The sequence below is a fragment of the Corvus kubaryi genome, unplaced genomic scaffold (genome assembly GCF_017639235.1).
Source record: "Corvus kubaryi isolate FWS band 111438036 unplaced genomic scaffold, C.kubaryi_AGA036_p1.0 split1-131, whole genome shotgun sequence".
NCBI lineage: Eukaryota > Metazoa > Chordata > Aves > Passeriformes > Corvidae > Corvus > Corvus kubaryi.
The window spans coordinates 4,360,953-4,373,014 of NW_024582073.1; the positions used below are offsets into that span (position 1 = coordinate 4,360,953).

General features: G+C 38.4%; 1 protein-coding gene across 10 annotated transcripts in view; it reads left to right on the forward strand.

Moving 5' to 3' along the window:
* The window catches only part of CLOCK (clock circadian regulator), a 68,348-nt gene extending 58,002 nt beyond the window's left edge, over positions 1 to 10,346 (forward strand). For all 10 annotated transcript variants that reach the window (XM_042053704.1, XM_042053707.1, XM_042053703.1 and 7 more), the window contains 3 exons: positions 2,079 to 2,287; positions 2,572 to 2,833; positions 4,831 to 10,346. In XM_042053704.1, coding sequence (XP_041909638.1) covers positions 2,079 to 2,287; positions 2,572 to 2,833; positions 4,831 to 5,007 — 648 coding nt within the window. In that variant the 3' untranslated portion in view covers positions 5,008 to 10,346. The remainder of the gene's footprint in view (positions 1 to 2,078; positions 2,288 to 2,571; positions 2,834 to 4,830) is intronic.
* The last annotated feature ends 1,716 nt before the right edge of the window (positions 10,347 to 12,062 follow it).

The window sequence follows — 12,062 nt, forward strand, 5'->3', positions numbered from 1 at the left end:
TCAAAATGGATATGAACAGAGAACTATCTAGGGGAGTATATGTGTGTGTGTGTTTTGGTGCATGTGACAAAAGGACAGTGAGGGCAAAGATAAAAAAGGAACACGGCCTAAAAGCTTAACAGCACTCAAACTTAACAGTACTTCACTTAACTTAAACCTAGTAATTTAACAAAGGAGCAACATGTAACTCACACCTAACTTAACTTATACCTTAATTTATAACTTAACCGTAGTAATTTAACAGAGGAACAACACTCAACAGCATTTTACCTAACTTATAACTTCAGAGTTATAATTAGCAACTTACTGAAAGAGCAACACTTGGCAAGACTTAGGTTATAACTTATGTTGAACTTAACAGCTTAGCAAAAGAACAACACTTAGAGGCGTTTAAGTAAGCTTATGTCATAAGTCACAGGCTTATTTACAGGCCTAACTTACTTGGATATCTAAGAAAGCAGCATTTCTCTCAGATTTGCTATAGCATATGTGCATGTGCATGCACACAGACATAGAGTCAGTACAAGCAAGGTACCTGTGAAAAATTCAGAGGTCAGTGACATACTCACTTTGATGCCTTTGCATCTCCCAACGGGCGAAGGGTTGGACCTTGAGGAGTCAGGGCATCAGCCCAGGACTTGTCCTTGTTCGGCGATTCTCCAAGTATAGCAGACCTGAGGGTTTGCTGGCTCTGAGGGGCGTCCCCCTCAGAGGGACATTGCTGGTTGCAGGCGCGCTGCGGCCCAGGAGGGCTCCAGGGGTCTCATTCTGGACTGCTGTTGATAGGGTCACAAGAGAGTGGACTTTAGTCATAGCAATGTTTCATCCTGACCACAGTTTGGGTCGACACTCTCTTTGAAAGTGTGAGAACAGGAAAGTTACGCCATTCAGGCAAGAACAACAGTGTCCAAGACTGTTCATAAGGAAGAGGATGCTTGTTGGGCAGCACAAGTTCCTGGAAGCAAACCGTGCTGCTGATAAGCTCGGGAGGAGCTAAGCCCAGGTTCTTCAAGGCCGAGGCCTAACAAGCATTTCTCAGATCACAGTGTGGCCTGGAAAGGAGAAGGGGGGAATGCACCACGACATCCCCTCCCAAATTTCTTTTGAACAATGTCTGTTGAGTCATTAATTTCTTTATGTTTGAAGCTTTACAATTGAAGTGCATTTAGGTTCTTGATAATGCAATTTCAGATCTTGTTTTCATTAAGACTTAGGTATGTAAATAATTATTAACAAGTAACTTTTTTGAAAGACCAGTCTCAAGAAAACTTTTAGCTTGCCTTTTTTTGAATGTGTGATATTTTTTTTTTGACAGAACATACACTTTCCATCAGATGCAATAGGTGTAGGACATCTATACTGTAATAGCCTTTTTCTTCCATGAGTTTATTTAGTTTCTTTCAATTCTGTGTATACTTCTAAAGTTGCAGTATCTTGTAGTGAATTCTACAGCTTTACTTCCTATGAAATGTGATTATGTTGGCTTTTTTCAGTATGTCATCCACCTCATATACTGGGAAATATATTGAGCAGCTCTCCACTTTTCATCTTCTGACTCATGATTTTCAAGTCTTCTGTCAGAGGTATCCCCATAGAAGCTGGTTCTTCATGCCAAACACTTCTAATGGGTTTGACCATTATGTGTATGGAGACTCCTTACACTTCTGATCTCTGTGGTCACCCTCCTCTTGTACCCTTTTCCACATTCCATACTTTCCTTTTGAGATTTATGAAGACACAGACTAGTGGTGCGTGTTACCATCTCAGCAGTAGGCTAGTTCCAAACTTTCAAGTAAGAAATTTGTGACATTATTTGCACATTTTAGTCTAAGTTGGGCACAGAGACACTAAAGGCATAAAATGAATTTTGAACAAACAGTTTGCAAGTAGCTGAAAAATTCAGGGAAAAAAATAATCTGAACAGGAGAAGATGTTAACGTAGAAATACCTGTGTACTTTAAGAATTCATTTGAATGGAAGAAAACCAATGGTAGTTTTGAAGTGTGGGCAGTGACAGTGAGGAGGACAGCTGTAGTATGTGACTATTTTCAACTTACTATCTCAAAATTTCTTTTCAGCATAATCAACAAAATGTACTTAGTGGACACAATCAACAGTCTTCTCTTGCCAGTCAGTCACAGAACACAGTCTCGGCACCTTTGTACAACACTATGGTGATTTCTCAGCCAACAGCAGGAAATGTGGTGCAGGTTCCCTCTAGCTTACCACAGAACAACAACCAGAATGCTGCTGCAGTAACCACTTTTACACAGGACAGACAAATCAGGTAAATCTTCAAGATGACTTTCTATAATGGTATGCTTATGCAGCAGCACCATATACAAAAGTAACTAAAGTAGCATTAAAAAGGTTGTGTGATTGTGTTTCAGCTGTATGGATACAACTCCCGAAACTAAACTTTGCCCAAAGTAACATATTTGCAGGCTTATCAAAAGCCATGTTGTTGTAGCAAAGTATGACTTTGAGAAATCTGCCTTTCTCAAGTGTATGTGATGCTTCATGGATTTTTTTTTTCCTGAAGGGACTCCAAATGTCTTTTTCTATTGACAGATTTTCTCAAGGTCAGCAGCTTGTAACAAAACTTGTCACGGCCCCGGTAGCATGTGGAGCAGTAATGGTACCAAGTACTATGTTTATGGGACAGGTGGTGACAGCCTACCCCACTTTTGCTGCCCAACAGCAGCAGACACAGACTTTGTCAATAACGCAGCAGCAGCAGCAGCAAAGTCAGCAGGACCATCAGCAGCAGCTCACCACAGTTCAACAACCAGCTCAGTCGCAGCTGACCCAGCAGCCCCAGCAGTTCCTACAGGTAATGAATGTAGAGTTGTCTACAAATTTTTCCAAGTCCTGGCACTTTCAGCATGTTTAGGTTATCCAGGGTTGCTTTACTTGAAAACAAAGCACTTAAAATAGTAACCTGTGAATAAGCCTGATGCATGAGGTAAGTTTATTCTGTAGCTGTTCTCTAAAGTCCTATTACTTAAAGGAGAGGTGGTCTTTCCTGCAGTTTCACTCCATGCGTTGTCCTATCTTACATCTTTTTCCCTTTGAATTGCTCTTAATTGACTATGGGATGAAAAAACAGGTATTTCCTTTAAAACAGTTTACATTTTCTTTGCATTGACATATTAATGCAATAAGGTATGAGAGATGATACGGTCTGGAAAGCAGCACACAGCCCAAAGCAAGACATGTCCCAATAACGTGAGGGGTGAAATTCTGTCTAGGCTACAGGGGAGGCTGAGCAGCAAGTAACTTTGTAAGGAGAGAGTAGGGAAGAACCTTGTTGTAGTGGAGAAGGAAGAGAGATTGGGTCAAAAGAGAAGGAAAAAAAACCCCAAGAAGTTTAGAAATGGGAACTCTCAAAAAGAAAGAGAAGGTAGAAGGAATTGATGGGAAAATCTGTTGGCATTTGTTGATTAATTACTGGCACATGGGTCACCCAGCAGCTGGAGTTGGTGAAGGAGGTGTAGTGGCTGGAACACTAGAGAAGCAGTGCCTCCAAGAAAACATGGGTTCAAAAAATCTTAATTTGGCCTCTGATGTTGCCTTCTTCAAAAAAAGGTAAAGTCTTTTAAAGTGCAAATGTAGTTTGTGCACATTCTTAACATTGTTTTGACTACTCTGGGAAAGTCAATTTATTTTGTCTTTTTTATTCTTTAAGAGCATACATAATTAAAAACTCTTGCTTTGCAAGTGTTCTGTACTGTGTATGCCATTTCCACTAAATCTGGGATCCTCTGCAGAGGTGGAGTGTATAAAAATGCAGTAAGTATTTGGAGGCTTAACCTACATTTATAGGCACAGGGAATAGATGCAGTTCTGATTAGGGCTGAGTAAAGTTTTCTTTCACTAGCATTTCAGCACTCGTTTATGTAGTAGGAGACTTCAACTGAATCAAACCAGAGTGCAGATTTGAATGTGTTCTCTGACAAGTCAGATAAATACTGTAACAACAGTGCTGTTTAGCAGGTTGGTAGTGTCTCTATCTCTGTTTCTAAATTTAAAAGTTTATACAAGTTTGACTTAATCCTGATCAAACAGATATGTGAAATACGAAGATCTCAAGAGGTCTGTAGGTACTCTAGAATTTCTTTCTAGGCAAAAGTCTAGTGTTTTTAATACAAACTGTTAAAGTGCTAGACTTCGAAGTGAAGCAAATACTCTTTAAAAAGGACAAAAGTGCCTTTTCTTCTGTTCACTGGGGCATCTTACAGTCTGATTCTGTAGGTGGAGCAGTTGATGTACTTTACTTTCTGCTGCAGAACATTTCAGGATTGAGACGTCCTAGTGCATTTGTACCCATCCTTCATTGCTTCTCCTCAGTAATCTTTTTTTTGTTGTTGTTGTTCTATGAAGAATAATATTAAAACTATGTACCATTTCCAGTAGTAATAAATCTCCTTCAAAGGGAATATTTGGGTCTGCAAATGCAGCATTTTCTTTGACTATGCATTTTGTCTATGGGGAATAAATGTGATCTGTGCCAACCATGCATTTCCTCAAATAGATTCCTTACGCCCCGCTATGTGCTATGCTTTAGTGGTTTGAAATGAAGACAAATTTCTGTGTGTTCCTACCTATCACCACAGAAATTAGAAAGACCAATTACAACTGCTTTATTAATTGGTCAGATGCACTGCTTAAATGTATTAGTATGAACAAATCTTTGCATTGTTTGCTCAGCTTAAGTGGCAAAATCTGAAGTTTATTTTGATTGAATCCTTTTGAAAAGTTAAAAAGCAGCTAGGCCTGTGTTTCTCAGTGCAGCAGGAAAAATAATTTTTTTCTATTTTCGTGTTTTAGACATCCAGGTTACTTCATGGAAATCAGTCGGCTCAGCTTATTCTCTCTGCTGCTTTCCCACTACAACAAAGCACTTTCACTCAGTCCCACCACCAGCAGCATCAGTCTCAGCAGCAGCAGCTGTCACGACACAGAACTGACAAGATGACTGATCCTTCCAAAGTTCAGCCACAGTAGTGTGGGTGCTGCCTCTTCTTGAAGCAGACTGCCAAGAGGGGCTGCCCCACAAACAGTTGCACTGAAGCTACAGAGGTAACAGTATGAAGGCTTTCTAACACCATGGTGTTGAGATCTACTTCTAACTTCTGGAATCTGCTAAGAAAAGCCACAAGATGATGATGGGGACATGGCCAACTTCAAGAGTTGCCCCAGTTTCTGTGTTCTAAAGGATTTGCTGCCATGTTGTAATTTGTCCAGGTGAAATCTCCAAATGTGACTGAAATGAGAGTGATGCTGAAAATATTGGTATTTTTATCAATCCTGTACATTTTTAAAGCATTAAAATGGACATGAAGCAATTGTTTTGAATTAGCAGGAAAAAATGCCAGAAATATAGTCCAAAAACCATCTAATTTTTTTTCAGATGATTACAGGACAGTAAATATTTTGAAAATGTTGTGTGAAATCCAGTTCTCTGTTGTACAGATGCTGTAAAATATTGTGTATATGTCTGCATAAAAGGAGAAAGAGCAAAATATTTTATATGATGCATGAAAGTGTAATCTGTTATTTGTAGGTTTGAATATGTTTCCCTAAATTCTCACGCCATACTCAGACTAATGTTTTCCTCTGTTCTACCCTTTTGTTTACAACATGATGCATCATTATTTTCACCCTTAATGTGGGCACAAGTCTCTTGTTTGTGCTTTGTCCGTGATGTCAGGGTTTGTTCGGTGAGGTATAGTGTGTTGGTTAGTTGACTGCTTGAAGTTAAATTATTGATGAAGCTGTTTGAACTGGTGATCATGCATCAGGGTTCAGGACATTCAGATTCATGAATATCATCCATCATTTCATAATGAATTCATCATTTTATTTGAAAAATAGGAATTTGCACTGCTTTCTTGCGGATGGTTTGGAATTTTATTCCCCAAAGCTATCTTTTGATATAGTTCATAGTTGGAAATATTTATGTAAAAGGTTTAAAAAAAAATGACAGTAATTTTCAAGAATGTTTCAGTTATAGGAGTAATTTGCACAAAAATATATTTACATTTAATAACCTTTTGGGCACTTTTTAACCACTTTCTCTGTGGTGAGAATTGTAACTTGTTAAACCATGTTGGAATCTTTTTATTCTCCTTCAAAAATTAGTCAGAACTAATTCAGGGTCATTTTAACAACAACAACAAAACCCATAGTGCCTTGATTTTAATTCAGGTGATAATGTTGAACATCTTGAATTACAATGTCTTGAATCTGTAACCATTTTCAATTTTGAAGTCTTAGCACATTGTCAACCAAACTTGTGTATCTACTTCATAGATATTTCTGTATTGTGTTAATTTTAACAGTGGTCTGAGTTGAGACCATGAATATTTTTGACTGGTACTCCCCCTCAGACAGTAGCCAGAAATAGAGGATTCTCAAAAAATCTAAGATCTTTAAGGTAATACTCTTAAAAAAAAAAAAAAGCAAACCTTAAAAGACAGGACTCTTTTTGCGGAAGGAAGAATAATAAGCTGATTTTTTTTTCTTAAATCATTTTCGGAAGCATTTAAAGTGTGTTTTGGGCGAGATCATGATTGTGTTTAACACTACCAGGTATTGATTTAAGAGATATCACTGAACTAAGACTTCAGAAGGCAACTTCACTTTATAAAGAAAATAAAAAGTTCCAACAGATATGTGCTATTTAAGTAAATGTTGGTAGGCTTTTATGGTACTAGTTTGTGGAAACCAGAACTTCGGAGGAAAATAAATAAATGCTGATAGATCTGATAATTAATTAAGAACAAAAAACAGTAAAAGCAGTTAAAACTAGTGCTAGGGAGAGAAAGCTGGATTAATCTTGAATAGTGAGGAGGAGTTGAATGAATGTAACCAAATGGTGATGGTCTATTTTGTACTATGGAACAGTTTGATTGTATTACTGGATGAACCAAACCCGCAAGAGGTAATACCAGTTTAGCCAAGCCTTTGATGCCGTTGGTTACGTCTTGGGGCAAGCCTTTGCCTCTGCACGTGTCCCAGCATAAGACCTTTGTTATTCCCCAGTCATAATGCAAATGTTTGGCACCAAAAAGCCAAGCAGTGAACAAGGAAGGAGAGTGTGAGAAACACAGTACCAAAGAGAATCAGATTGCTCTCTGCTCCAAGAAGCCTATTGCAACCTGGAGCAAGGAACAGATGCCAATACCAAACATAGCAAGGAACACTTTCCCTTCTTTAAAGGGATTTCTGGCATTCTTCAGACTGGGATAATTGTCAGAGACCTGTTTCTGTAAAGTTCTATATAAAGAAATCCTGCCTCCCTCTGCTATCCCTACCACTCCATTCCACCTGTTTCTATATGAAGCTGCGTTGACTAGAGGTCTGTGCTATCACTTCTTTTCCTAATGGAAAATAGGTTAGATACAAATTTATTTAACCAATTACAATGAAAATATAGCACTAAAAACGAAAACTGGGAGAGCTTTAATAGTGCTGTTAGAACTACTGAATAGTGGTAAAATAGGTGTATTAAGCTATTGTACTGAGAATTACAGAAATTAGAGATGCCAGACAGTTAATGATGCAGCTTTTTATATAAAGCTTCATTTCAACTTCTCTTCCCATTCCCCCCTTCCCAAATACTCTGCGTGTGCTGCTATAGGTCTGTCAGTAAAAAGGCTAAACTAGGAGAGAGAAATTAGATGATGGGATAGCGTGGCTGCTGAAAGGGAACTATAGAAATGTATGCTTTGATCAAGAAGCTTTTTGTAGCCTCAGAGAGAGGTCATTCAATTACAGAACTACCAGCTAGCAGAGAAAGGATAGAAGATGGGGAAATTCTAAGGAACTGGAACAATACAGCACACATTTGAAGAATTCCTGCTGTGAATCAGGCAAACTTTACAAAAGCAAGTGTGTAGAACTTGGTCCAGATTGTGTGCAAGTATGCAGATGCTTTGTTCACAAGCAGTGACTAAAAAAATGTATGTTTAACAGGTCTGCAGCTTCCCCTGTTGCTGAATCAACTGTCCTTGAGTTTTAGTGAGAAGAGGATCAGGCCATTGCCTCTTTCTTAAGCAGCCTTTTGCTTCTGCCCAGCTCATTTACTACAGACTTATTTGCAACATCCTGATAAATAGCACGACAATGAATGCTGTGACGCTGCAGGTTCTGGAGCAGAAATGTTACAGAAGGACTCTGACAGAAGGGAAGGAGTCTGTTAAGGGGAGGATTGTATTTGTAAAGAAAGGGGCTGGTGATACATAATGGAGTGAAAAGGGCAGCATTTGCACAGAGTTTAGGAGACAGACATTGTCTGCAGTGGGTGAGGCTTTGAAGAAAAGTGTCTGGGATAACTTCAGAGAGAAAAAAGAATATAGCTATTTTTATATTATATTTAATATATATTATATTTGTATATAAATATGAAAGGATTCTAGTAGGAACTCTCCATATGCCTTCCACTTCATCTAGAAGGTTTACCTTCTGCACTACGGTTCCAGTGTGTCACCACCTTCTGTGGGCATCTTGCCTACTGCCAAACACCAAAATTAGTAACCCAGTATCCTTACAAGAAATAGGTTTCATTTCAGCTTTATGTAAAAATGAATAAAATAAAGATATATCAGGCAGTTTTTCACAGGAAGAAATTCTCTTAAGACTTAAATAGCACTTTCTCTTTTTTTTGTTGTTGTTTTGTTTTTTTGAGTAATAACAAGCACTTTACTGAAAAGACTATTTGAAAAACAGTTTATTTCTTTAATCAGTGAAACTGTTAAAAAGTGGGGGCATCAAGGAATAACACATAAAACTGTCAAGAGAGACATTTCTGGAAAATGTTTCTTTATGGTGATCCTTTGAGGCTCAAAGTGCAGGATTAAAAAGGCTTCTAAAACCAGTTGCCTTTGTGTTTTATATGGCATGGAGAAGGGATTAGTGATGATAGCTTCCTTGGAAGGAGGCTTTTTAAGTTGCACAGTTGCCTATGAGAGAGAATCATCTGGAGGCTCATTTGCCTGCTCAGTAATTCTAAGTGTCCCTTAGGATTATAAAGTGTGTGAGAATGGTCTGAAGGTTTAAAGATGTGGCCTTTTTCAAATGTTAGAAGTCGATTCAAGAATCATTTATATTTTCAGAGATTTAACCCAGGTATTGTTATGAGTGTTTTAAATGTCACGGCATCAGGAGATGTCAAACATGTCAGATTCATAAGCTTCTCTATTTGAAATAATTATTAAAATTAGATGTACAGTCAGAGGGCTGGAAAATGGTTATTTTAATTAAAAGGGAAAAGAGACTAGTTTTAATAATTAACCTTTTATTTTTTTACTTATCCCTGGTGGAAAAAATTGAAAAGAATGAAATGAATTTGGATTAAAAAAGACATACTTAAACAAATCATAGTAGATGAGACAACTGTGAGAGAACATTTGAAATTGACTTGGTTGTCCATGAGACTGGATAGTTGCTTTTTCACGATCATGATTTTTAACGCTACATTCCTTGTCTTTTTCTTTTTTAAACAGGTGATTTTAAGCTCTGTGATACTTCATGCTATGCCACCTGCATGAATTTTGCCAGCATGATATGCTATATTCAAAGATATAAATAAAAAGGAAGGGGGGGGGGGAACAAAACACTGTGTCTGAAAAAAATACTTTATGGCCTAATACAGAGACCCCAGCTATGACTGAGAGATGCTGCATTAATAGACAATCAATCAATGGGTAATTATTTATGAAACATTTTTGGGAATGGTCTTAAAGGTGTAACTGCTTTGAAAGCAGTTGGCGAGTTGTCTTTTTCTAACAAGAAAGGTAAAAAATATTTATTTTCAAATATATCAGATTGAAATTTGAGTTTTTAAGCAGTGTTGATTTCACAGTGTCTTGGGTTTCAGTTTTGTTTTGTATTTTTTTAACTGGCATTAGATTTATATATGTAAAAGAAAACAAACAGAAAAACCCTAGTGCCGTTCATATTGACGTCAGGAAATGTAGATACAGTTCCTTGGTGTTCATGTGACCATTACTAACTGTCAATTTTTTAACTGAATAAATGTAACTCATTTAAAATTTTGCTTTCTCTAGCTTCTAAGGTTATAGAAATTTTTTTTCTGAGTTGCTTGATGTCAGTTTTATCCAAGTTTCACAGTGAAGCGCTCTTACCCTTCCCACGACTGTACCAAAGGCACTCTCTCTCCCCCACCCACAGAACTGACTTGTGAGAAGTTGCTTGATGTCACTTTTATCTTCTCTCCCCTACCCAGACAAATGACTTGTGAGATTTCAGTAAAAATGCATACTGTATTTTTTCCTTGTCTTCTCTCTGTATCTCTTTATAAACTGATGCCCCACTCTAAAGGCTAGAGACCTCTGATTTGTGTGTTTACATTACTGCCTTGGAATTTACACACACAGCACTGGATTGAGTGTGCACAACTTAAAACTGCTTTCACACCTTCCTGTCTACAGTCCCTGTTCTTGCCAAAGGATGGAGCAGCACTGCAGCGTGTTTGGATGGACATAGCCCTTCCCTCACTTTCTGTCACAGGCAAAACTCCCCTCTCTTTAAATTGGTGCCACTCCCCTCCCTGGCTATTTCTTCTGCTGGTGAAATGTCAAAAATTACTATTTTTAAAGTAGAGGTGGTCTGAAATGTTGGCTATGGCACTGAGCAAGGAAGCAGAGACTTGCATTTAGCAGCAAGCACAACTTGTTGAGAGCTGTGTGATAATATGTAACCTGTCAGGGTGGTCTGACCCTTTTTTCACTGATCAAAGTGCAAACATTAATAATTCCAAATTAATTAAATGTTCAAGGAAAGGAGGGTGGGAAGAAAATTCTGTAATTGAAACTGAATTCCTGGAGAAAATGATAAATACACTTAGCCATTTTTACAGTCTGCAGTACTTTTTTTTTCTGGAATACCACACTGGATGCCCAGAGGAAGATATTGAGCATTTGCCTTTGAGAATTAAATAATAGTTGTGCAAGTTGTATATTACTTCTATATGGCATGAGGCCCCCGTGCCCCAGAGTGTAGCTGTAATTAAGAACTGTCACCACCCATCAGTGATAAGACTGAGAGCACGTAGCAAGCACAATTGTCAGTTTTCTTAAAACTGAACTTTGGAAATAGGAGTGTATTTTTCCATAAATTTATCAGGAGAAAGAGTGGTAATTACAACTGCTGCCACACCTGAAGCAATGCTATTCAATGGCATTTTGCTGTCATGCAATCTTGAAAACAAAAGCCATGCTCATATGAGAATGAAGCTGTTAAGTACTTGTAAAGATTAGCAATCCAAAGGTTAGTTGCACTTCTTACTCTCAGGCATTAGTGATATTAATTCCAGATCATTTCAGCTGTTTGAGGGTAACATATAATAGCAAGAGCCTTCCTAGAATTCTTTGTAGCACACAGTCTCTGTCACTGTCAGACCCTTTGGCACAGACATTCTCACTTGGGAAGTAAATTGAAGTAATCCCAAAGATATCACAGCTATAGTACATGCCCACGTCAATGGGAAATGCTACGGGAACGTACATCTACATTAGCAGGAGCCTGGAGCTGTAACGTACCACGGTCATCTCTGGAAAAATGCCATGTCAGTACAGCAAGTGCCATTACATCATTATTTCCATGGCTCTGGAAATTAAGGATAACTCTGATTATATTAGGATGAAAGAGTCTGATCCTCTTGATTCAGTATCTTTTTTTTTTTCTAATATACAGTATCTGGGACAAGCATGGAGGTACACTGAACTACCAATCTCTGGAAACATGTTTTAAAACCGCTCACATGAATCCAGTGGCAGCGTTCCAGAGCTAGCCTGAGCTGGAGGGGCAGCTGAGGTGAGGGAGAGCCTGTATAGCGGCAGGCTGCCTCTTACAGTGCTCAGGGAACACAGCCCCTCTCTCACTTCTGGTTTTCTGACTTGGTGTCTGACTCATAGATCTCAAAACAACAAGCCCGGGCACCAGCCCAGCACTCAGACACCTTCCGGCATTACCCTAGGAAGAGCAGGCTTGCTCGTGGCCTGGTACTGTACTTCAGTTCAACAGGTTTCCTTTGA